The sequence below is a fragment of the Taurulus bubalis genome (genome assembly GCF_910589615.1).
Source record: "Taurulus bubalis genome assembly, chromosome: 1".
NCBI classification, from domain to species: Eukaryota; Metazoa; Chordata; class Actinopteri; order Perciformes; family Cottidae; genus Taurulus; species Taurulus bubalis.
Window position 1 is genome coordinate 41,489,339 of NC_136589.1, and position 27,065 is coordinate 41,516,403.

The window sequence follows — 27,065 nt, forward strand, 5'->3', positions numbered from 1 at the left end:
TAATCCCCAAGGGGAAATTTCTTGTCATAGTAGCGCCGTACAACTTGAAGATACAAATAAACACACAAGATAAAAGATAAAAGATATAAAGAAGCAACAGGGATGAAAGATATATACAAATAAAATGAAATAAAAATAAAGTAAAATATAAACGTACATATATATATACACAATATATATATATACACAATCAGCATAATATATATATATACATATATATATGTATATATATATATACATATATATGTACATATATACATATATATGTACATATATATATATATATGTACACATATATATATATATATATATATATATACTATGCTGATTGTGTTGTACTGGAAGTCAGTGGTGTACAGGGTATATTGTATATTGTGTATGTGTATAAGGACGAAGAACTGTGAAACCGGAGTCAAATTCCATGTGACTATAGAAACTAAGCTAAGCCAAAAAAACACACACAAAACATCCTGAATTAATATTATATTCCCCCTAATAAATCCCCCTAAATCCTACACATTGTACCTCAAATAACTCCATGCAGATGCAACACCATGGGTTGGCCAGCAGATGTCGCTATTCTGCAGTTTATTAATCCTGGAAATCATTTGCTATATATTCATTTTTTTGGGTCCTTTGCCAATTTGATGTCTTCTTTGATGAAGTCAACCCATGAAGTGGACCAATGACATTAACTTCACCCCTGTAGAAACTAGCAAAAAATAGATTTGCTTTTTGACAGTCTTCCTCTAAAGAATATGATTAATAAACTCTACAAAACGTTGACCCACATCATAACCTAATCCTTAATGGACTATAGACGCCTTAGGAAGTATCCTTTAATAATCACTCTAATTTATGTGACTCTCTCCGTTTATTATCTCTCTATCGCTATGAAGGTATATTTGTGTCTTCATCGCCGGTCGACTGATACAGGTTGTATCTATGATATAAAATGCACTCCGTACAAATGTAGAAATTAGAAATTAGAAATAATCCCTTGTTAGTCCCACAGTGGGGACATTTATTCCCTGCATTTGACCCATCCTCAATATTTTAAGGAGTAAAAAATACTTATTTGATAGCAAAAAATTAAATAAAAAAATGTTGCCTAACAATAACCGATCTAAGGACATAATAGGAGACGAATAGGCTGTTAAAGGGATACAAAAATATGATATTATATATATTATATCAGCAGTAAATCCTGCATCAGCTCCTCTGATCTGTCATGTGTCACCACCCACTTGAACCGGAACCTTTTCAGGGATTTGCAGCCCTCCCTTGTCGTCCTATCGCTCTGACAGCCAGTCACAACACACACACACACACACACACACACACACACATACACGCACGCACGCACGCACGCACCCCTGTGCCTGGAGCAGCAGGGTGATGATGCGTCCTGCCACACGATGCCGCGCATAGCGGCGGCAGGTCGGCCCGGTATACGATCCTCGGCTGCACCCGGTGCTGGAAGTGACACACATCCGGACACACGCGCGTCCGCCTCCCTCCGTGGACACCGACCACTGACGGCACCAATGGGCGCCGCCGCCGCGCGCACCGCTGGTCCGCGGTGACCGGGCTCGTGGAGTTGGCTCGTCGTTTTCAAGCTCCTCTTTTCGGCGGAACAGGGTCGTGGAGGAGCGATGGGCAGCACGACCTCCTGCTGCGTGCCCGCCAGCCCCAAAGACCGTAGCAGGAGCGCGCACTCCCGGCTGGAGTCGTACCAGCAGGAGTCTGAGAGCCGGGAGGAGACGGGATGCAACCTACAGCACATCAGCGACCGGGAGAATGTGGACGGTAACGACATTACGAGGGTTTAGTTACGACGACACGGGACCGGTGATAAGAAACACACAGGGACACAGTTATAGTAGAGGACCCGGGCAAGAGTGAATATTCTAATTGTTTTTTACATTTTCCTTCATAACTTAAAGACTACTTGAAATACATGATTCATTCTTTGATAAGAAATACGCAAATTTTGTATTATATATATATTTGTACAAATACGTAGTATAATATTGCATGTAATGCCTCTTGGTTGGGGCAAATGTAACCCTGAAAAAATATTATATATAAGCCACTGTCGCTAAAATAAAAGCACCTCATATAAAGATTTCATACACGTGTAATATTCACACTTTCTGTCAATATCTAATAGCGTTTGAACACATTGAAAACATTAACATTATTGATGAGCTGCTATAGAATAAACATCTTTTTTTTAATGAACCATTTTTAAAATGCGATTTTACATTTCAATTGAGTGAAATAGGTTTATTTTGTTAATGTCAACACAGTGGAACAATGGGTTTACATCGGGCAACTGTGACACACTGCCTGTAAGTCACATATATTATGGTGATTGCTAGTGATTCTGTAAGAAAATAGCATATAATTTAACCATTAATCAAATGAAATACAACAGAACTCCATATGGCCAGAAAGTAGTATTTCTAATACGGCCACAAAGGCCTTCAAAATAAGAGCTCATTCATCTTTAAACTTGGATGATCCCTCTTGACCTCCAGTGATCAATCTCACATCCTGGAGGAATCGGCGCTGCCTCTGTTCAGTTACAGCTGCCGCCGCCGGCACGGCCAGGCACCCGGAGGAAGAGTCATGTGTGCACTTTCACTCCCATGTGTGCGTCCTTGCAGCGTCCCGTTGGTGAGGGCGGACTCCTTTGTGCCGCTCTTTGTTTCCTAGCCCATGCATGAAAGAAAATGCAGCCCCCCCCCCTCCATTGACACATGCTAATATGCATTACAATTGACCCATTCACACTGGAAAGTGTCTGCTAAATGGGCTGCTTATTTCCAGCCAACAGCCAACCATTACATATGAATGGTTGTTTTTTCTCAAAAACATGTATACAACCCATTTTATCTGAAATTGTCTCTTCTAAACTAAACTCTTTCTAAAGGCCAGCGTGGGTTAGACATGTTGTGTTGCGTAATGCAGCGTCAGCAAATCTGCCTTTTATATCAAAGCCAATAATTATTGGACATATCCAGTATTGTTATTTGTGTATCGACACATTCACTCATTTAAGTCTCAGATCTTGAGGTAATAGAGTTCTGCAGGGATGACATGGTAACTTCAAAAAATATGTTCCCTCGACAAAAGCCAATGGGATTTTTCCCATTTTTTTATCGCATAAAATAAACTTAACATTAATGAACTTAACAAGAACTTTGTGTAAATTGGGACCGATGGGAACACTTTTGAACAGACTTTTCTTGAAGAGAGTTCAAACCCGGCCTTCAAACCTCCAAACAGCGGTTGAATCTCTACATAAAAGTGGGTGTGACTGCCGGGCTTGTCTTGCAGTTTGTTGGGTGTTAAAAACTAAATCTGGCCCGGTGGCAGGAAGTGAGCTCAGCACAGAAAGTTGCGTGGGTCTGGATTGTTTTTTTTTGGGACCAAAATTCTACAAATGTACTTTATTGGGAGAAAACGTTGGAAAGTGTGTCTCGCTGACCGTCAGTGCTGGTCACGCATGAACAAAGAACAAAGGGCTCATGGTAGTTCTTCACTCGTCTCCCAACCAGAGGGGATCCCTTTACCTGTGTTTTATTGATCAGTGATGTCATTTCCTCTTGTAAACTCGAGGAGTGCATGCCACTTACATGCAGCATGCCATTTGTGATTGCTATTAACTGGAGTGCTTTGCATGATAGTGGATATGCATGGTTATGCTATTATTAGTATTATTATTATGGCCCACGCTATCTTTGGCAGGGCTGGTTGGCAAGTCCTCCACTAAATGTCTTGGATCATTACTTTAATGGGATGCGTGTATTGCCAGATGCTCTCCAACCAGAGCAGGTGACGCGAAGAAGCCTCGGAGACGGATGATTGGCGGTGGACCAGCGCTTCCTGTCGGGGCTGAAGGACACGTGCTGAGAGGCCGTCTGTCTCGTGTACCGGTGTGCGGTGATCGAAAGCGCAGCGTGTCTGATGTGTCGGCTCTATTGTGAGTTGACAGACCGTACGATGGAGATTAGTGGGCTTCATTACGGATGGCACCATCAGAAAGAGTCTTCACCGACCCCCTTATCACCCATCCAAAAGAAAAGCCCAGAGAGGCAGCTGTGAGCCTGTCAGAGCAGATAGGAGAAGTCACCAGGGACACGGTGGTAGCCAAGAATGAATGCCTCAATTTAGAGTGTGACGCGCCGCTTTCAAAGACTTCGTCTGCTCCTAATTGAATGGGCTGGCTTTTGTGCTGTGAAAACAAGGTTGTATGTTGAGGTGCATTGTGGTGGGACTTTGAATGGGTCCGCTGAGTTTAAGCCAATTGGGTCCACAGAGAGGTGGACCAGTGTCACGGGCCATAATAGTAATAATGGTCATAAATTAAACAATTCAACGACACAAAACAGGGCCCTCTCTTATCTTATCCCAAACCACACCAACATAAGCAATGAACATAATGATCCTCGGGACAATTTGGAGAAATGTTTTAATCACATTTAATTCATGATTTAAAAAAAAAACGTCAACGGCTTGGTTCGCTTCTCTGCTCATTTTGTGTGCTTCTTGTCATTTTTGTTTAATTTTTCTGATGATTGTGACACAATTCTTGTTTTTCATCATCTGGATGCAGCCTTAGGTGTGTGCAAAAAATAAATGAAATGCTTTAGCATGCAAGCTCATTCAAACATACCAACAACCATGACCTTAAAAATTACCTCAGAGCTAACTTTGACCCGATAGCTTTCTCCTTAGCATCCGAGTAGCCAGTAGCTTGTTTCCACGTCATTAGTATAGAATAGTACTTAATGCTTCTTTGTCGATTAAAGAAATGTGCTTTTATAGAGTTGTTAGTTTATTAGGATGAAAACATGTATACCGTAAAAGCCGGGTTACAAGCCGCTACTACCTTGTCCCCGCTGTAGCAAGTTAGCGCTGCTGCTAGCTCCCTGCTGCTGCTGCTAGCTCCCGCTGCTGCTGCTACTAAATGCTGCTGCCTGCGTCCCCTGTGCCCGAGTTGGGCGTCGAGCCAGGGCTGGTCCTGCTACCTTCGGTGGTTGCTAGCGGAAGTTATCAGGGAACTAGCAGCAGCGCTAGCTGGCTACAGCGGGGAACTAGCGGGGACACCCACCTAACGTAGTAGCGGCTTGTAACCCAACTTTTACGGTAACTTTGGAGGGCTTATCCAAACATGTCACATCTTTGACGGTGTCTTTTATTCTTGAAAGCTTTCATCGGCTCACAGTAACAATTTCTCTCTGAGTTTGAGATAATTTTCTCAGAATAATAATCATGCAATGTTGCCTGAAGACGGGCAGTCAAGAGTCTTTCAAGCTGCTTAGTGGGGAATTTTTTATTATTTATTATTTTTATTATTATTATTTATTGTTTGGACAAAGTATCACACAGGATTCAAGGAGTCACGTGAAACCTTGACAGATTGTAGAATTTGGCCTTTGCCCTCAAAACGCCTTCCAAAAGGTTTTGCCACTTGATAATTACAGCCAATCATCAGATCATTACAAAAGAGATGTATTGATATCCTTTCATGACCTTTAGCGGGTAAATAGTGTGATGTGTTGGTATCGTAATTCATTCAACACACTTGTATCCGGACAGACACTTGTGTCTCTGTCAGTTTGGACTATGACATCACCATCGTGTCCCAGAACGACCTCCTAGAACCCTCTGATTTTTAAGAAGAGATAATCGCCTCGCTGCATGACACCATCACCATCGTTTCACTGGCCTGCGGCCTTGAAGCGTTGGCAGAGCTGTGGCGCTGGATAGAGTTTCAGCAAAGAGCTTAGTTTGGGAGAATTACGTGTTTTGTTGTTGCTGGTTTGCATGGCTCTCATATTGTCATGAAAGGTGCAGTTATTTTGGAAAGAGATTTTGTCAGCATGTGTTTTCATCCTTTGATCTTACAGATAAGCCTTTTTATTTTTACTTGCTCACATCGTGTTCACAAGCTCTCGCACTAAATATAAGACTAATGCCGTTGCAATATTAATAGTGTGTTAATAATGTAGAATAAATGCTCTCAATTGAAGCTCATTCTCAGGAATTCAGAAAGTCAGAAAATGCTAGTTTTTACCGACACAATCAGATATCCACACAGAAACCTAATGGTCTTTTAGGTCAATGACACACTCAATTTAAATGGTTCATGTTTTGCTGATGTCATACAGTGAGAGGTTTTCTTTGTCCTTAAATAATCTGTAGAAATGAATCGTTTGTGGCCACAACTCAAAATGACAGAATAATGGTACAACTGTGTAGTCTAACGTAGTCTAATGTAGGAAAACTGTAGAAGAATCTTTAAGCCAGGGAACTGAGATAAGTGAGTCCTTTGTTCTCATGAAACTGCGGTTGATCATAATTATTATAATATGAGGAATTAGTACAGGATCATTCAGGTCAGTTATCGCAGCAGCTCGTGGAATAGTCACAAAATGCAATTTGTGGGTTTCATTGACATGGACTTGAATTTTTTTTTTTTTTTTTTAAGTGTCGCTTGGAACAAAAAGCAAACGATTGGAAATGAATTAGGATTCTAATTTGTGGTTTATGCCCAAATAAAACACATCGAGCATGGAGGTGGACGGGTCCAACACACACAGGACTCTCAAACGCGAGAGTGGTGTTCGACACGTGAGAATGGTGTTTTGTTGCCTGAAACTAATGTTTTTGACGGTTTTCCTCAACCTAACGACGTATGCTGTTGCCGAAACCTAAAGTTAGTTTTGTTGCCTAAACCTAACTGTGCGTAGTTATTTTAAGCCCAACCATGATGTTTGTCCCCTAACCCTAACTAAGGGGTTTTGTTGCTTAAACCTAAAGTTTGTTTTGTTGCCTAAATCTCATTTTTATTTAGTAACTTAATGTTAAAAGGAAAAATGGAGGATTCTAGGCCCTGTGCATTAATATACTACAATAACAATATACTTTTTCACAAGACTGTGTTGGATAATTACACATTTACACTGTGTTTTCCTGTAAGTGAACACATAAAACTTTGAATATCAATTTAAAAGTTGACATATACATTATGCTGTTTAATGGACAGACACCAACGCAACTGACTAGCCAACCTGGTAGAAGATGGATAGAGATAAACACGGAGCTGTCGCATGATCGGCCTTCCTTTGACAAAGCCCGCTGTGTTTCTCTGACTGATGACTGTTGCCTCTGTGAGGCATCATGCAGCATGCATCAGCTGATGCTCTTCTCTTCAGGTGCTCCCCAGTGCTTTTGGAGCACAAGTCGGCCGGTTCGTAACAGTTGGTAAATGTCAAACTTAAATGTTATATGTATTTGTTGCACTATTTTACAATGTCCAGACTTCCAAATGGATATCTTATGTTTGAACTGTTGTTTATTCCCGTCTTTGTTGGGTTTACTGAACTTGTGACGTTATAGTGTGATATCTACAATCACATAGCTCATCTTTCATCTCTGCATAATAGATCAAGAGCGGCACGGCCGTGCAAAACTGATTGCTCCTAGTTTACCCACCTTTGTGTTCTCGCCGTCTCGTTTTCTCGTACTCTTTTAAAATGCATCAGTTTGAAATTATTCTAATCAGAAGACACTCTGACCTCAATAGAAATCTCACACAATGGCACCGTATCTTGCCTGTATATCTCACCGCTTATTCCTCAAATTATAAATGAATATGAGGAATAAGGGGTGAAACATACAGGCAAGAGAAGGCGCCATTGTCCGAGATTAAATGAATTCACATCGGGCTAAAAGCAACATGGATGAAGCACGTTGCCATGACAGGCGGACCACTTCTTCATGCTTAAAATGTACATGCTTTGGGACTTTTTCATGCTGCACAGTGCCCCACCCCCACTTTCCTTTCTTTCTTTAATCAGCTGCTCCTCATCTGCTCAGAGCCGGCACATCAAACAACATGTTTTGGTCATGCGGGGTTATCCTTTTCATCCAGATCACGACGCCGCATGTCACATGCATGGCAGAGCCGTGTGTGTGTGTGTGTGTGTGTGTGTGTGTGTGTGTGTGTGTGTGCCATAAAGCACTTTCCAGAGCAACAAAATACATAAAGAGGAATTTCCTCCTTCTGATAAACAAACATATTTTTCCTGAAATAGTTAGCCTCAAATTAACTTTCATGACCCAAACAAAGAAGCGAACCACATTGCTGTTCCCAGCAGTGTTTGGTTTAAAAAGTTTGGTCCAGGGCGATTAAAGTAATATAAGTGGCACAATACATTTAATTATGTCCACTGTAGAAGCCACATCAAGCCCCATTGCAGCAGCCATGTGTTTCACCAGAGGCAAATGACCATGAAACGCCTCTGTTCAAAGTTTGAGCTGGAAAAACAAAAAAGATCAATGGTCAGAAAATAGACTTATGTTCTTCTCCCTTTGTTGTTGGTGGATTATTCCTTGCAGGGTCAGGATATTCACTGGAGGGGCGCCTTGATTGATTTATTGACTATTAATGAGAATAATTTGCTTCCCAGTCCAAACGAAGACCACCTCACCTCACTAATTATCACTTCAGAAAGTGTCGTTGGCTTTGAGTTGACAAGGCAGAAAACACTTAAAAGACAATCTGATTTACATAAATAAAGACTATATTACAAGAGTGTCATTTCCCACTACATTAAAACCAAAAGAAAAAGTCATCCGACCTGGCCCTTTGACCCTCGAAGTCAACGATTATTTAGTCAACGAAGTTATTTTCACCCAAATGAAGATCTATTCCTAAACCTAGCCAAGTAGTTTTGTTGCTTAAACTTAAGTACTTCACGATATATTCCTAAACCTAGCCAAGTACTTTTGTTGACTAAACCTAACTTAAGTATTTCACGATATACTCCTGAAGCTAACCAAGTAGTTTTGTTGCTTAAACCTATCTAATATTTCACAATATATTCCTAAACCTAGCCAAGTACTTTTGTTGACTAAACCTAACTTAATTATTTCACGATATACTCCTGAAGCTAACCAAGTAGTTTTGTTGCTTAAACCTATCTAATATTTCACAATATATTCCTAAACCTAACCAAGTAGTTTTGTTGCCGAAACCGAACTGAGTAGTTTCCTGTAAAGACGGAATTTTATTTAGAAAAGACTATGCATGTAACGAGTGGAAAATTGACACGTGTTGCTGGCTTTCTCATTTGAAAATGGTCATGTAAAAGAAGAAGTGTATGTGATCAGTGCTTTCCCTTTCTCGCCCCGGCATTAGGGGGCCATGTGCATGTGTGTGCAGTTCAGTTGTGTTTGTATAAGCTGGGTCCGTTACCGCTCAAGGCCTAGGATCTGTGTGTGTGTGTGTGTGTGTGTGTGTGTGTGTGTGTGTGTGTGTGTGTGTGTGTGGTTGTATGTGTGTGTTGAAACAGTATAAGGGGGGCTAGGGTAACATCCTCCCGTTGTCTGACGGGTGACATGATAATGAAGATGGAACAAACCACCACACTAGCATATTAATCTTTTTATCAGGACAACGTATCAGAAGTTAATCAACATACTCACCATTAATATAGCATGACACACACTCATGTGTAGCACATTCCAAAGGAATCCAAACGTCTCTGTAAAAGGAAACCAGCATAGATTATTAAGCATGACTGAACTGTGAACATGTTCGTGCTTATTCACAGACTCCAACAATAACATTGGCATCACGGTCATATTGGAGCACATTGTGGGTGCGACTCAAGCGGCTTTCAGAGGCAGAGCCGCTTCTGAGGCGGAAATAATCCCAGATAAATTCACGAGACAAAAAAGAACCATAACTAAAGGTTCAATTAAAAAATACATTGTAGACAGATGACTGTAAATTTGCATTTTTTACCCAGAAAGTTAGGCTAGCATTGAAGACAAATGGGCTAACTAGCTAACGTAGAAGTTTAACACAAGATACAGTCGAGGAAACCAAGAGCAAGAAAAAGATTTTATGGCTAATATGCTTGCTAAACCACATCCAATCCGGCAAACATTTGGCTTTTATGTGCTAAAAGGTCCATTTGTATCCACCGGCTAGCCGTTTACTTAACAATTATGGATCGGTCCGTTGAGAGCATGGTGCGCCTGTTGTTAATTCATTATGTAAGAGCAGTGAGGCACGCAGGTAGGCTGGCTAGCTCCTCCTGTTTCACTGTGCAGATGCCGACCGTGAGTCTTCGTTAAAGTGCACTGGAGGTGCTGAATATCACATATCAGCACTCGACACCAGCTGCTGTGCACTCTGGGAATTCCACTTGGTCTGCCTGGATTTGCATATGGAGAAGGTATTGGCAAGTCTTTTGAGGGACTTCAGCATCGTGCTTTTGGTTTCATGGTCAAAAACATGTTGTTTTTGTGCATTTCTGGGGCTTACTTTGCTCCTGTCACTGGCCTCATTGTTATTATTGTTATTATTGTTATATCTAAGTCTATCATGGCTAGAAGCAGAGATAACTCCAACATGTCTTTTGTGCAGTATAACACAGTTACATGTCATAAATCATGAAAAACAAGTTGAATTTCTTTGCTAATTTCTTTCAACAAATTTGTCAAAACACTGGAATCTATACATCCAACATTGGTAACACTTGTAGGCTCTTGGAATAATGTAAAGAAAATGGAAGTTCTATGTGCTTCGTACATTGAACTATTTACATTCTTGCAACCTCTACTTCCAGCCTCTCCTGTCCTCTCTTCTCAATAAACCTTTATGGATTTATTGCCACGTGACTGTTGTCAATCATGGCTTCCCAGTTGCGCTGAGGAGCGGGCAAGGTTTTAAATGAGACATGCAGAATAAAACGGTTTTGATGAAATATCACAAAGTAATGCTTCGGTTCGGTCACCTTTTCTGACATGATGTGTTCAAAGAATGTGGGAAAGAGGATAATCTGACGATACTGACCTTTTTTTACAGCTTCTGGCTAAGAAAAACGGTGTGGTGTTGCCGATTGTTGGAAGAAAACATGCTTTTGGATCCCGCGGGCGAACTTTGCTGCTGTCACACAGGCTTACAAAAACTCCTGACACACACGGGCAGATATGTTCTATTTGACTCTTGTTTTGACACACGAATCATATATTTGACACATCGGTGTCAGAAATGATTCCACAGTGACGGGAACTAGCGCGCGTTCGTGTTCGTGCATCCGTTAGAAAGAAAACAGTTTATCTGCACGTGGAAATTTCTCCCAGTGTGCCGTTAAACGTGTGACATTAGACCAGAATGCATTATTGTTCAGTCAATTTGGAATCCTTCACGTTTAACCCAAACTGAGCTGGGGATCTCACACACACTCGGATCACCAGCTCAGCTCCTGTTTAAGCTCTCATATGAGAACGTGTTGAAACCGGCCGGATGTGGCGATACCCCCGATTACTGTTGCGTAAGATGTCACAAGTCTAATCCGAGCTGAGTCCATTCAGCCTGGTGGTGTAAAGCAGGGTTGATTGTGTTCAGGCCAGCCTGCCAGGGGCTAACTGGCATTTGGATCCCAAATGAGTGTGTAATACAAAGTGTTAGCACACCAACAATCCACCAGAATGCTCTTTTCTTTCTGTTTTTCAGTGGAGTGAAATACACATATGTTTCCGATAGGCCTTCTGTAACAGCAGGTTCGTCAAGTGGCTTTAAGGGTCTTCAGAGGTGCCTCACCAAAAGTCTCATGGCTAATATTAAACCACACACACACACTCACACACACACGCACACACACCTTCACATTCTATCTATTGCCCCTATACAACTCCAGGGACCCCCACATACATCACATTTATATGACTGTAGTTATTCTGAACAAATGTTAAAATTATACATAGTGTATGTTGTTTCTCTCTTGACGAAGAGATAATAATATTTTTTTTATTAGCTGTCTGATTTTATTTTGTGTCACGTAGGCTGAGAGTCTTAGATTGTGCTCATAGCCAAAGTCAGCATGCTAACATGCTCACAGTGATAATGCTGACATGCTGATTTTTAGCTGTATCTATTATTTTGTATATATACAGTACATAATGTTTGAGCGTTGTAAGATGGAGCCTTAGATCAAAGAATGTGATTTGTGTTACATTACTGTCCTCTAATGCAGGAAACAATGTATGTTTCTGTAAGATGACTACAGCGGTGTGTGTGTGTGTCTCCTGACACGTGTGCGTTGTGTCTTCTTCAGAGTTGAACATAGAGCATAACCCCTCGGACCACCCGCGGGCCGGCACCATGTTCCTCAGCAAATCCCAGTACGATGGTGAGTAGGTATGGTTAGTAAACACTAAACCCACTTCAACATGAACTTGAAAGATGATGAAGATAAGAATGAGGCTCGGGATGAAAAGAAAAGGATTTTTAGTGGAGCGGTTCTGTATATTTTTAGAGCTCTGATCCCGGAACAGCTTCTTTGTGGCCAGCCGATGACTCCTAATTTATGCCGTTGCCGGGTGCCGGGTGGAAATATTAACATGTTTTTTAAAAGCATCAACACCATAGCATGAGGTCATCGCTTGTCGAAGAGGCCGGGAGGAAGAAACAGCAAAACAGCTCAAGCTTTGTGATGTTGAAGCAGATGAAAACTGATTTTTTTTCTCTGCTCAATGTAATCCATAGTGTCAGACAGATATTAGATTTTGCATTGCATTATATTGAATATTACATTTTTAGGCATATACTGTTTGTGCCATGTGGTGAATACAAATAAACTAAGAATTAATGACACGAGAGGGATAAATTAATGAGCATTATCATTATTTAGTTTTATCTTTGGGGAAAAGGTCACATGTAAATGACCGACCCTTCATCTTCCTCGTGGCTTCAAAGGATTAAACAGACGTGTTATTTTTTTATTATCAACAAATCCCCTGAAGAGACCAAAAACAGCAGGAAAATATGATCTTTGTGCAATTGTGGTTTTGCTCTTTTCACGGTATTTATTGATAAAAGTAAAAATATCATGGAACACTCTGAGCTTGGAGCTTTTTTCTCCTGACCCCTCATACGAGTCGTGTGACCCCTGACCTCCGGGTTGAGAAGGACTGCATGACCTCATCTCACAAAACACACAAATACAGCCTTATTAAAATAGTTAAAACTTATCAGCGTAGTGGTGACACTTAAAATGCTGACTGGATGTTTCCTAAATGTTGGTGTATGACATGTACGGCAATACGCTGACATACAGCATATTTTAATGTATGTTTAAGTATCCTGGGGGCAGTTGCATTAACTTAGTTTAAGACTCTTGGCCTTAGATTGTCAGGTTAGACTCGTCTAATGAAGGCTTTCTGTTGCATACATATTTAGACTGACTTCACTTGATGTATAAAGTGATAACCTCTCGCCCGCTAAAGGTCAGAAGGTCAGCTAGATAACTATTTCAACTGTTTATCCATTACTTTTAGCTACCTATTTCTAGTTAACTATTTTAACTGTTTAAGTAAGTAAGTAAAGTGTATTTATCACAGACAAAGGTCACAAAGTGCTGTACAGGAGTTCCAAAAAACAAAAACTAAACATAAATTAACTCAAAGTGACCATAACAGGGGCCAAAACATTTCAACAGGTAAAAAAGCACAATCACAATACTCAATAACAGAACCCATAACTTCTAGCGAATCAGTGTATTCACTACATCTACAATATTCTTGAATTGTTTCTGTACATCTTTAATGACCTCCTGATTCATGCTATCATTATTTTTTTATTCCAGCCAAACTTGGTGTGGTGTCACTGTTGTGAAGTGTCTTATTTCCCCCACAATGCATTGCTTGACAGGCTAATCCAAGTCAGTCAGGAAGCTGTGTACAATAGGTAGATTGTATGCGTCTCGAAGTTATATTTATAAAAGACAGAACTATTTGTATGTACCTGGACCTGCTGTCACAGAACCAGTGAGTAAGGCTGTTGGTTCCTCTTCTTTCAGAGCTGCCCTGCAGGAGCGGTGAGTAGAGCTGGTGGGGCTTTGTCTCCCTCTAGTGGTGAAACAACGCATTTCTCTTCTGCCTGTTGAAGCGCTCAGCTTTCTGCTTTCCAACTTTCTATTTTAACTGTGTTCTCTCAACACTTACAGCTCTTCTTCTTCTTCCTGTGTTACATATGTGTGCTCACCCGTTGCTGTGTTTTGCTTACTGGTTTTAACAGCTTGTGTTACTGGTTGCTGGGTTTTGTGTGTTTGTCTCTTTGCTGCTGTCGAAAGCAGAAGAAATGTAATTTACTGACAAATCTGTGTTTCTGTCTGCAGTGCGAGATAAACGGAAAAGCCTCTTCGTCAATAATGTAAGTGCACAACTGTTACGATTTCTCTCCACGACTCTGAACCACGTTTTGTTGAACCTCAAATTCACCAAAATTGCAATCAATCAACATAACATTTTTGAAAAGGACTAAATGTCGTAAAAGAAGCTAAAGAACGTTCTTATGTTGCATGTTGCTGAGACTCTCCTTCCCTTTGTGCACAACACCCTAGCATGCACTATGTGGGTCAGACCAAAACATGTAGTCTAATAACAGTCACTGTGTGTGTGTGTGTGTGTGTGTGTGTGTGTGTGTGTGTGTGTGTGTGTGTGTGTGTGTGTGTGTGTGTGTGTGTGTGTGTAGCACGGAACATCAAGGAGGAAATACAACTCCTGCTCCACCATCTTCTTAGATGAGAACACGGTCAGCCAGCCCAACCTCAAAAACACCATCAAATGGTAAAAAGCACGAGAAGATATCATATTTACTATTCATATTTAGACATATTAACACATGCATTATTGTTTTTTTGCTCTTCACAGTGTGTGTCTGGCGATTTACTACCATATAAAGAACAGGTGGGTTCTTCTCAGTCATTTCAACAGAGCATCCCAAAAAGTAAAGGCAGACCCTGATATACAAAGAGGATATTCTGCATATATCTTCTTAATGTCTCTTTTATTTTGTGTTAACTTTACTGAGATGAGGATTGTAGGTTGAAGTGGCAGCGTGGTGTGAAAGGATGAGGTCATGATGGCATAAGTTCAGCATATTTACTGTGTTTTTTTAAAGGAGCATTGTGGCGAGTTTTACGGTGACCACCGAAAACCAGAGTACAAGATTGGACATTATCATGTCCAAATAAATCAATGTGGGAAAATATTAGTTTTCTCATTTAAGAAAAAAATACATAAAATTGTGTTGCAATTAAAAGAATATGTAGTTATTAGTGCAATTATTTCAGTTGTTAATCTACATTTTTACCACTACAGTTTAACCAAGTTAACAGCTTTACTTTAAGTCTGATGTCAAGATTTGTATTATTTAAATAAACTTTTCTTTTCTCTCATGCCAGGGAAACGGAAGGAGGAACGCTGCAGGATATATTTGATGAGAAGAGTCATCCTCTTACAGTAAGACGCTTTTTAGTCTCCTTGTGTAAGTCTTCCTCTTTACCCTTCCTCCCTTCTTTATACCTGTGTGTGTCGTGCCTCCATCTCCTCCCCCAGAAATCGGAGGTGCCGCTGGACTACGACCAGCGCGACCCCGAGCAGAAGCAAATCTACCGGTTCGTCAGGACGCTGTTCAGCTCCGCTCAGCTCACTGCCGAGTGCGCAATCGTCACGCTGGTGAGATTCTTTTAAACCTCCTCCACCCTCCTTCATCTTCCCTGGATCATAACGCGACATGTGCTCTCTGGTTGGAGTGTCGTGGAGCAAAGAAAAAGCATCGCAGGTTTCTACAGTGGGTCATACCAGCCTGACGCGTTGAGACAGGACAGGGACGCGTGAATGGGCGACGAGACCGTGCATCTAGAATTGCCGTGTCGGTGTGTGTCGGTGTGTGTCGGTGTGTGTCGGTGTGTGTCGGTGTGTGTCGGTGTGTGTCGGTGTGTGTCGGTTTGTGTCGGTTTGTGTCGGTGTGTGTCGGTGTGTGTCGGTGTGTGTCGGTTTGTGTCGGTGTGTGTCGGTGTGTGTCGGTGTGTGTAAGTGTGTGTAAGTGTGTGTCGGTTTGTGTCGGTTTGTGTCGGTGTGTGTCGGTGTGTGTCGGTGTGTGTCGGTTTGTGTCGGTTTGTGTCGGTGTGTGTAAGTGTGTGTAAGTGTGTGTCGGTTTGTGTCGGTTTGTGTTGGTGTGTGTCGGTGTGTGTCGGTTTGTGTCGGTGTGTGTCGGTGTGTGTCGGTGTGTGTAAGTGTGTGTAAGTGTGTGTCGGTTTGTGTCGGTTTGTGTTGGTGTGTGTCGGTGTGTGTCGGTTTGTGTCGGTGTGTGTCGGTGTGTGTCGGTGTGTGTAAGTGTGTGTAAGTGTGTGTCGGTTTGTGTCGGTTTGTGTCGGTGTGTGTCGGTGTGTGTCGGTGTGTGTCGGTTTGTGTCGGTTTGTGTCGGTGTGTGTCGGTGTGTGTCGGTGTGTGTAAGTGTGTGTAAGTGTGTGTCGGTTTGTGTCGGTGTGTGTCGTTGTGCGTCGGTGTGCGTCGGTTTGTGTCGGTGTGTGTCATTGTGCGTCGGTGTATGTAAGTGTGTGTAAGTGTGTGTCGGTTTGTGTCGGTGTGTGTCGGTTTGTGTCGGTGTGTGTCATTGTGCGTCGGTGTGTGTAAGTGTGTGTCGGTTTGTGTCGGTGTGTGTCGGTGTGTGTAAGTGTGTGTCGGTGTGTGTCGGTGTGTGTAAGTGTGTGTCGGTGTGTGTCGGTGGCTGTCGGTTTGTGTCGGTTTGTGTCGGTGTGTGTAAGTGTGTGTAAGTGTGTGTCGGTTTGTGTCGGTGTGTGTCATTGTGCGTCGGTGTGTGTAAGTGTGTGTCGGTTTGTGTCGGTGTGTGTAAGTGTGTGTAAGTGTGTGTCGGTGTGTGTCATTGTGCGTCGGTTTGTGTCGGTGTGTGTAAGTGTGTGTAAGTGTGTGTCGGTGTGTGTCATTGTGCGTCGGTGTGCGTCGGTTTGTGTCGGTGTGTGTAAGTGTGTGTCAGTTTGTGTCGGTGTGTGTAAGTGTGTGTCGTTGCGCGTCGGTGTGTGTAAGTGTGTGTCGGTTTGTGTCTGTGTATATCGGTGTGCGTCGGTGTGCGTCGGTACCCATCGGTGGGTGTCGTTGTGCGTCGGTGTGTGTAAGTGTGTGTCGGTGTGTGTAAGTGTGTGTCGGTGGGTGTCGGAGGCCTCGGTGATGAACGTCGGTGTCGTGCAGATCGGATGCACAGCTCCTGACATCCACCTCCTGTTGCTTTTCACTGCTTCTTCTTCTTCTTCTTTAAATCGCGGGCCCCTGCTTGGCTTTGTGCCAGTTTTCACCGCCATGTCCTCCTTTTTAATCCTGTGCTGTTGCACAGATCTACCTGGAGAGGCTCCTGACCTACGCGGAGATCGGCATCGGCCCGGGGAACTGGAAGAGGATCGTCCTGGGCGCCATCCTGCTGGCCTCCAAGGTCTGGGACGACCAGGCGGTCTGGAACGTGGACTACTGCCAGATCCTCAAGGACATCACGGTGGAGGACATGTGAGTTCATTTTGGAGGCACGTTCCTTGCAGGAGGCCAGCAGTTCAATCAGGAGGTGTAGAAAATATTTCCGTTCTTTCCTCTTGACAGGAACGAGTTGGAGCGTCAGTTTCTGGAGCTGCTGCAGTTCAACATCAACGTGCCGTCCAGCGTCTACGCCAAGTATTACTTTGACTTGCGGTCGCTCTCCGAGTCCAGCGGCCTCAGCTTCCCCCTGGAGCCGCTCAGCAGAGACAAGGCCCACAAACTGGAGGTTTGAATTAAATTGAGCAACAAAAACCTTTGCATGTGTAGAATTTGAAGATCTCTCACTTTGGCGCAACCACTGGGGAAGACACTGTAGTAGAAAGCAATGCTTTCCTGACTTTTTTAGATGCTATATTTACATCACAATTCTATAAACAGTGGCTTTACTAAGATTCATCGGAAAGCATAGTATGACATGATCTTAAGAAGGTGCTAAATTTGAAATTCCGAGCTCATCTATGATTGAAGAATTGTGTCAACATGGCTCTCGACGACGGCTGCAGCGCTAACAGCTATCAGCTATCAGCTAACAGCGCTAACAACGGCAACAGCGCAGACTGAGCCAAATAGTCGTTTGCTGCAATTTTAATGCTCTGAATTCTGAATATAGTTCCTTTTAAAGAGTTAAAATAAAATAATTTAAAAGAATACACTGTGCATACTGAAAGTAGAACTCATAATAATACAAAAAAACAAAAAACCCTTCTATGTCCTCTCTCTTCAGGCTATTTCCAGGCTGTGTGATGACAAGTACAAGGACGCGCGCAGAGCGGCGAGGAAGCGCTCAGCCAGCACGGACAATCTGTGCGGGATCAGATGGGCTCCTGCGATCCTCTCTTAACCGCCTCGTACTGAACACTGGCACCAGTACAGGCCTGGCTGGATGAGAAACCCCCTCCCACACACACACACACACACACATAGTGGTAGAAACAGACAAATCTTTTCTGTGCTGAGATCGGAAAGCCTCCGTTTGGACACCCGGATGACACCGAGACGTGGATCGTCGACTGGTTTCTGAACGGTGGCAGAAACCGGAGATCAGCTTCTGGGCCTTCATACCTTGGAACTGGAGGCAAGGCCTTTTTTGGGGGGGAGGTGAGGCGAACGCCGGAGCGGCTTCTGACTCACCCGATGACTCCGCAGGGCCTCAACTGATCATGAAAGAGAGAGACGGGTGTTTTATGAATCTAGAAAGACTAGACCCTGTGAACCTTTTGACTTATCGACGCACCCACAGGATTTTAAACTTTAGTGTTGCGCCGTTTTTTTTCTACCGCTTATTTATTTCCTTTGACATTTCTTAGAATACCTAAAGTGTTGGCGGGTTTTCTCCTTTGGGGGATATTTATATTTCAAGGTTTACCAGCGTACCTCTCCATACTCAGGTAGTCCGTTTAATCTTCTGATTTCTCGTGATGCTCCTCGATATTTATATACTTTCGGTTGAAACAAATAATATTACGAAGAAAGTGACAAAAGGTACATTAACGTGAATAACCACACAATTACTACCACTTTTTCAAGCTGTAACATGAAATAAAGGCTAAACCTGAGCCGGTTTTCCAGAAGGTTCTGGTTCAGTACTCATCCGACTTTGGTTCTATCTTAACATGACTTTGTCAAGGTGTTTATAGCAGTTTATAAAACCTAATTTTTCCAAAGGCCAATTCAAATGTCAGAAGCTTTGAGTAGAGTAAACTACCCCCCTCACTGCTGACATCTAGTGGACATTCGAGTATTAGAATAAACTGAATTTAAAGGTTCACTTCACCCAAATTCTCTATTGGAATTGAGATTTCTGCTCGAAAAAAACACCAAACTGTGATTAAATTGACTTGTATTGCAGTTGCGTACGGTTTTGCAATAAAAGAGGAGATGATCATTTTGACATAATTACTCCAAAAACATATTCAAATGATTATGATGTGATTTGTGCATTAAAACAAAGTTGTTGTGTGTCGTCTGTAGAATATGACGTGTAGGCAGCACGGCTATATTTAATGCAAAATGGTATTCTGACACACATTCCCGTACTGTTAATGCAATAAAATTTGGATTGAATTGTGCAGCACTAATTCCTGCTGAAGATTATGTTGCATTGTATACATTTATTTCGCACCAAATATACCATGACTGTACAACTCAAACCAACAGCCACAGTCAGGTCAGGAGAGGGTGTGAGGAGGCCACTGCACTGCTTTGTTTCCTATTTGTTCAGTATAATGGAGCTAGATAACACTACATTACTTCTACAGAGCTCATTTGGAAAATAAAGAAGCGTCCCCAGTCTTGGCTGCTGGTCCAGAGTCTTTATTTCCTAGCTGACCTTTTCACAGCTGATTGATGTTGACTGTGTTTGACTCTCATGACTCCTGTCGATCTGTGGAGAAACCAGTCGAGACGGAGGCCCCCAAAACCTCAGAATGGTGTAAAAGAATAGAAATACAGAGCAGATGTTTCTTTAATTGGGTAAAGTTGCATACCCAAACTAAAAAAGGAATATATCTGCAAAAAAGTCTATTTTAATAATATTGGTATCAAAATAAACAGTAACACTTGTGAGATATTGTTCAGATGTGTTAATACCGCTGTATATGTTACTGGTTAAGAGTAGAAATGATGGCACACGGCACTAATTAAAAGTGAAATACTAGGGTAAGAAACAACACACAATAGATTGCCAAAAATAAATATAATAATATTAATTATAACTCACTAATTGCTGCTGTTGTTTTTCCTCTCTCTCATTTGTCTTAAACATAATTTGCGAACAAACTTTGTATAATATATAAAGAGTTGAAATGTATTAATTATGGATGTGTTGATTCACATTTTTCTGTGATTTGCAGATTTCTAAAACTTTAAACCATCTACTAAAAAGACGATTCCCTAAATGCTGATTAGAGATCTCGCCGTCTCTCTCTCTAAGCTTTATGATTCTTCTATTATTACGAGCTGGCCTACGTGTGTGTGTGTGTGTGATTGTCAGCATCCAGTCAGGTGCCTCGACATCCCAACAATGCTTTTGATGGCGGCCCCGGTAAGAATAGCTCCTCCGCGGGGCCCCGGCCTCCGGCGCCCACGGAGGGAGACGTTTGAGGTGACTGCCAGTTCAGTGGCGAGCTTTGAGGGTCGGCGGCTCGGGAGCGTTGTTTAAAAAAAAAGAAGGATCTTTTCTGGAGAGTCCTGCTGGTTTCCCTCACATGGGATCGGGGTCGGCGCTCAATGGGAACGATGGGAGCCGGAGATCTACTCTTCATCACGATGAGCCGCAATGTCTCCTTCATGGGTACGCTGCTTGTTCTTCTGAAGTTCAAATTATTAAAATTGTTAGCATATATTAGCATAGCATACTGATGTTCATTTTCCATATAATGACAAATAAACAGTGAATGTAAAGCGCTAACAACTTAACTTCATTACAATATTATATAATATATTCACAGTGAATTACTGGCTATACTAGTTGCATTGCGGTCACAAGAAGTTGATGTTTAATTTTACAGTAAGTTATTGTGAAATGACACAGTAGTTATGCCGCTATATAACTGGGATTTAGCGGCGTGCGGCTGTGGAATTACTGTATTATACCATAATTTGATTTTAAATCATTACAGTTAAATGTTGTGAAATCCTGGAAATAAAAAGAATACATTAATCTTAATGTATTTTTTATTATTTCCAGGATTTCAAAAGATTTAACTGTAATGATTTCACATCAAAAACATTTTTGGGGGATATAATTTTCTTGACATTTGTCCCTTTTTTTGTGTTTTTATCTGTGTGATTTTGTCATGATCTTGATATTTCATAAGAACAGTTTATCATGTTCATTCATTTAAAAACAATAAATTGTTCATTCTGTTGAAAACAATAATTGCGATTTTATTCCCCCTATATACACCAGTTTTCTTCTTCTTCTATCCTCATTTAATCTCTCATTCATTCATTCACATGACTTGATTTTGATTCTGTAATCCTGCAATTTCCGCACTGCGGGACTAATAAAGGATTATCTTATTTTATCTTATCTCATTCACGTAATCATTTCTCCTCCGCTGCAGGTAAAACCTGGTGGGTGCTGATGCTGGGCCTCCGCCTGCTCGTCCTGCTGCTGGCCGGCTTCTCGCTCTTCGGCGACGAGCAGGAGCGCTTCGTCTGCAACACCATCCAGACCGGCTGCTCCAACATGTGCTTCGACGCGCTGGCCCCCGTGTCCGTGCTACGCCTCTGGCTCGTGCAGCTCGTCCTCCTCTGTCTTCCCCACGCGATGTTCGCGACCTACGTGGTGCACAAAGTGCTGTCGTGTTCCCACGACGTTAGCGGTTTCTACCGCTCCTCGAGGGGGCCGTCCCTCCACGACCGCCCACGTGAGCCGGGAGCGCCGAGCTTCCGCTGTGCCTACGTCCTGGTCGTCCTCCTCCGCATCCTCCTGGAGGTGGCCTTCGGCGCGGGCCAGTTCTTCCTCTTCGGTTTGTCCGTTCCCAAGCGCTTCCTCTGCTACGAGGCCCCCTGCGCGTCCGGCGTGGAATGCTACGTCTCCAGACCCACGGAGAAGACCGTGATGCTCAACTTCATGCTGGCCGTGGCCTCCCTGTCCGTGCTGCTGAGCCTGGCGGACCTGGTGAGCTCCGCGAGGGCCGTGGTGAGGCGGAGGAGGAGACGGGAGATGCTGATGGAGGAGATGAGCAAAGGGGAGCAGAGCAGCATGCTCACCACCACGACCGAGGACGACGATGTCCTCTCCAGCATGAGAAAAGGCTCAAAGAGCGGCCTCGGGGAGGAAGAGCACGCGGCTGTTGTGCCAAACGGAGACGCTCTTCATGCGAAGGACGAAGGCAAATACGCCGCGGTGGAGACGTCTCGGCCGCCCACTTCCACTCGCACTCCGGCACCGACTCACTTCGTCCTCCACGGCCACCTGAGGCCTCCGCTGGCCCGCCGCCCTAACAGAGGACCGGGCCCCAGGATGCCGACGCCCACGGGTGTCAAAAAGCTGGACCGGGACACTCCGGTTGGGTCGAGCTCAGGCCAACAGTCTGAGAGCAGTGACTGTCAAGACAAGAGGGCGTGGGTGTAGTGGACTCATTTATGACCTTCATTGGACAAAAGGTGGACAAACTAAATGAGCAACATCCAGAAAGCTAACATTTCTTTTTCTTTTTTTAAAGCTAAGCAACATTAAGCTAGCGAGCTAAATATCCGGCATTAGCAAACTAAAGAAACATATGTTTTTCTCAGGAGAAGGTGGATGTGGTGTCCGCTAGATAGGCAACGGTTTGCTATTCGCCAGAGCAGCTAAAGTTATTTTAAGTGAAATTGTACATTTTCAGCGTCCGAATGGCCCAAAATGTCAATTAGCGCAACTTTGAAGCGATCTCAGTTAGTTTTTTTATTTGTATTTGCTCGCCCATATGACTGCATGAAATCCAGATCATACAAAACAAAGAAATGTGTCAGGAGAGGTCAAGAGGTCGCGTGCTTATTTAACGGCCCTCCCCTCAGTTTAAGTGACTCATATTGAAATGATGTAAACGGCACGAGGCCTCAAAGGACGTAAAAGTAACTTATCAGGTAGAATTCATTGTAAAAAGTTTGGTTCATGGAGAAAAAGACGGTTTCCTACTGACTTAAAACAATGGATCAAAAATCAACCATCATGTCTCGATCTTCAAATTAGTTTGGAGTTGGTTCGTTTTCACAAAACAAAATCAATATGTTGTTTTTTATAATGCATGCTTACCGAATGTTATTCTGTTGAATTAAATAATAAAATGAGTGAATTGGTCAGATATATCTTGCACACTGAGAGGATTCTTCTCATTCACAACAGCCTGAGCTAGTCCCAAAAGCACCGGCCTTGACCTTGAGGAAGCAGAAGCTACGGTGCTCAAGCTGTTGTCTGGATGACAGACACACTGACCTGACCTCTGACCTCTGCCTTAGGAACAACCCCGGCTCGGATGACACCAGACCTTCAACCCTCCCGCCGCCATCATTCAGCATTAGCTCAGCATGCTAACAAAGCCCCGACAGCTTGATCTGAACGACACTTAAAAAGGGACACATTTAACTTGACATTTGCTGCGTTTAGGATATTTGTCTTCAAGGTTAGGCTCAATCCCTTCAGAACAACGTGAGGCCTCACGATTGAAATGTTTCCGTCTGCATACTTTCACAAGCTTTTATTGTTTTTCTCTATTTTACCAAAGCGTGCAAAACATCATCCTGTCACAATAATTACAGGAATGCAAATTGTAACCCGTGACCCTACCGCATGCCGCGCGGCCCTCTCGTTCTTCTTCTTCTGTGGTATTTGGAGCAGCCGAGACGTGCAGAAACGTCAGCAGAGGGCGGCCAGCGGTCGGTTCGGGTGCTCAGGGAAAGGCCTTTATACTGCCACTGGTGGAGGGCAAGAGGTCGGACATGCAACACCTGGTGACCCTGAACACGCGTGAACCCACATCCACACAGGACGGTGTCCTTAAAGAGACAGTACACACAGAGACAATGCTGGTAGCAGTGTGTCCTTGGGTTGAGTCTCACCGTGTAGTCATTGACATCAGCCACGTTGTTGAGTGATCTATAATAAGATGGAACACTTTGCCAGCAGCAGCCAGGTTCATGTAGACAAATAAGGAATGTAATGGCTTGGATTTAGGAACCTGGCTGCACTCACTAGTTTGTCACATCATGGTGAAAGAGGAAAGGGCTTTATTGTCTTGACTATCACGGCACGCTGTAGAATATATTTTAATTAGATCTGAAATAAAAAGAAGGTATTTTATATATATATATATATATATATATATATATATATATATATATATATATATATATATATATATATATATGTAATGCTTTCTGGGTTTTTTTTCTGCTTTATTTTTTAGATAATAGTAAAAAAAGATAGACATAGAAAAGTCAAAAATTGGGCAATATTTGACTAATGATGGTAATTATTACACATTGATTTCATTTACCACAGTTTTGGGGTCTGAACCCCCACTTTAGTAAAATAAATCTTTTAAGCATTGGCCCTTGAATGACCCTCCCAGCTGTCCTCGCATCCTGTAACCTGAGGCTTGTGTTGCTTGCACCGCCATCTGGTGGTCAAAGGTAAATATTGCTGTATACAAAAGGACCTACGGAGAGAAATTAAAAGTTACCTCAGCAGTGTGAGAATATCAATAACTTTACTCCTCATACCACACTATAGTATTGTATTATTTTAATGATAAAAAATATACTGTAGCCTATTTCTTGAAAGATGTCAAATGATACAGCTTTCAATGGCACTTTTTATTATATATAATATATATATATATATATTAATATGTAAGTGGCACTTTTTATATATATATATTAATATATATATATACATAAATATATATTAATATGTAAGTGGCACTTTTTCCAACCTTATATATGTATCAATATATATATATATATATAAGGTTAGAAAAAGTGCCACTTACATATATATATATATATATTCATTATATATACATTTATTTATATATCAATATATATATATATATATATATATATATATATATATATATATATTATATATCAATAATACAAACTTTAAATTATAAGAGACTAGATAGAAGCCAGACCGAATAGATGTTTTTTTTTGTATATTATATATATATATATGTATATATATATATATGAATATATATATATATATATATATATATATATATAAATATTTTCAGAAAGGAGCAACAGTCATGCAGCCTTTAACACTAATAAAATAGACAACACTCAAGCCATATTATGATATGATACAGAAAATCTAAAACGATGTCAATACCGATATATTCCGCATCCTCAGATATACATATATATATATATATATATACATATATATATATATATATATATATATATATATATATATATATATATATGTTTGTTTTCTTCTCCCCATCGATCTCTCCCTCAGCAGAAGCAATAACACACTCCGATCTCACGGGTGACCGACGGAGGAGATTGAGAAGTCGGAGGAAAATCTCCACATTGACCACAACAGCACATCAGAGAAGAAGTCAGAGGCATCAAAGATATTGATCAGCCAGCGTCCTCTTCAAATGAGATGTGTGTGTGTGTGTCTGTGTGTGTGTGTGTGTGTGTGTGTGTGTGTGTGTGTGTGTGTGTGTGTGTGTGTGTGTTGTCCCTGGTGGTTCTCTGTCTCCCTTTGATGTTGATGGTTGGTGGGGGTTGAAAAGAAAAAGAGTAATTGTTGTGTGTAAGGGCCTAATGTCTTCGATGTCTTGGCTTCTCGTCCACAGATCAGTTCATTCAGGAGGCTGACAGAAGACACGCTGCTCTTCAGAGCGCTGAACAAACAACCAGCCGTTATAAAAAGTGTCGTGAGACTGAAACGCTGCTCGGGAAGCGAAAAGGCCTAGTGTGTTTGTATTATGTGAGTATGAATCCTCAAAGGAGCACATTCAAATTGCATACGCTCCGTTTCTGCTGTTCCTTATGACGATGGGGGATTTAAGGGAGACAGATGAGAATAAAGTGGTCAAAAAAGTGAAAGCAGAGGAGGTGAAGATCCAACACTTCCCCAAAAAATCAATAGCATTGTTTTTTGTGCCTTTTCTTGCTCCCTCTGGGCCGTTTCCTCATATTTAAGAACGACCCTTCAAGAGCCACACTTTTATTTCCCTTTCTTTCTTTTTTTTTGGGCCCCTGCCGGCCGCACAGAATGCCACAAATGACAAACATGACCTTTGACCTCTCACCTCTACGCCCATCACCCTGCATGCCTTGTCACTCAAGCATGCAAGATGAGTCTTTGAGGTATTTTTTTAAAACATATATATATATATACCTGTTTAGACAGAGTTAACCTCACACATCTTATTAAAGGTACACTCAATAACTAATAGCCTACCGTGTTGACATGCTAACTGCATGCATGCTCAGCTAACGTTCAGCCGGTAACATTAAAGCCCCGTTGATCAATATTTTTATATCAACACGACTACTTGCATTTTGCCTGACTCTACGGAGCTTTATGCTGTTTTTTTATTTATAACAAATAGTCTTTTCACTGTTTGTTTAGTAACAGCCCGTTTAAGTTCATTCTCACGGCTCTCATCTGCGGTTTAGCGAACTAAAACCAAAAGATTAACACTGGAACCTAAATCAACGTGACGAAAAAAAAACTTTCATTGAATGACAGAAAGCATCTTTGGGGAGAATGTATGACGGGAACTTTGATCTCTTAGTTTGACCCGGAGTCCTCGGCTAACATGGAGGGGACGATCAAGATGTGCTAGCTTCACCTTTGGAGGCGCGGTCACGTCGTCCATCTTTACTCTCTTTCGGCTCGGCCTTCGGTCTCAACCATGCACATGGTTGAGACCGAGACAAAGACGAGACCGAGACAAAGACGGCATTGAGAAACTTCCCGGTCCGATGGGGAAGAAGACGGCGTCTCTGGATCTTCACCGATGGGATGTCCCGCTCGTCCTGAAGGTCGACGCCTTGTTTGTGTTAGAGGGAGACGGAGCAGCGTGACCTCTCAACCCACTTCCTCTGTTGGTTTTTATCCTGCTGGAGGGCTGGAGAGAACATGGACGACCCCTTGACACACACACACACACACACACGCACACGCACAC

At 42.2% G+C, this 27,065-nt stretch overlaps 2 protein-coding genes across 3 annotated transcripts; both read left to right on the forward strand.

Moving 5' to 3' along the window:
• Positions 1-1,655: 1,655 nt before the first annotated feature.
• LOC306738187 (cyclin-Y-like) lies at positions 1,656-18,259 on the forward strand (the record flags this gene model as incomplete). Of its 2 annotated transcripts, XM_079220013.1 has the most annotated exons (11): positions 1,656-1,809; positions 12,147-12,221; positions 13,890-13,907; positions 14,208-14,242; positions 14,564-14,658; positions 14,743-14,778; positions 15,276-15,333; positions 15,430-15,549; positions 17,225-17,391; positions 17,482-17,644; positions 18,143-18,259. In XM_079220013.1, 11 exons carry the CDS (start codon positions 1,656-1,658, stop codon positions 18,257-18,259), a joined length of 1,038 nt encoding a protein of 345 aa, XP_079076139.1. The 2 variants fall into 2 exon arrangements, with proteins under 2 accessions (XP_079076139.1, XP_079076140.1); XM_079220014.1 differs by lacking the exon at positions 13,890-13,907.
• Positions 18,260-20,646: 2,387 nt separating this feature from the next.
• LOC306754160 (gap junction delta-4 protein-like) lies at positions 20,647-22,501 on the forward strand (the record flags this gene model as incomplete). Its single annotated transcript, XM_079238077.1, has 2 exons — positions 20,647-20,710; positions 21,486-22,501. The coding sequence occupies 2 exons, from the start codon at positions 20,647-20,649 to the stop codon at positions 22,499-22,501; spliced, it is 1,080 nt and encodes a 359-aa protein (XP_079094203.1).
• Positions 22,502-27,065: the final 4,564 nt, after the last annotated feature.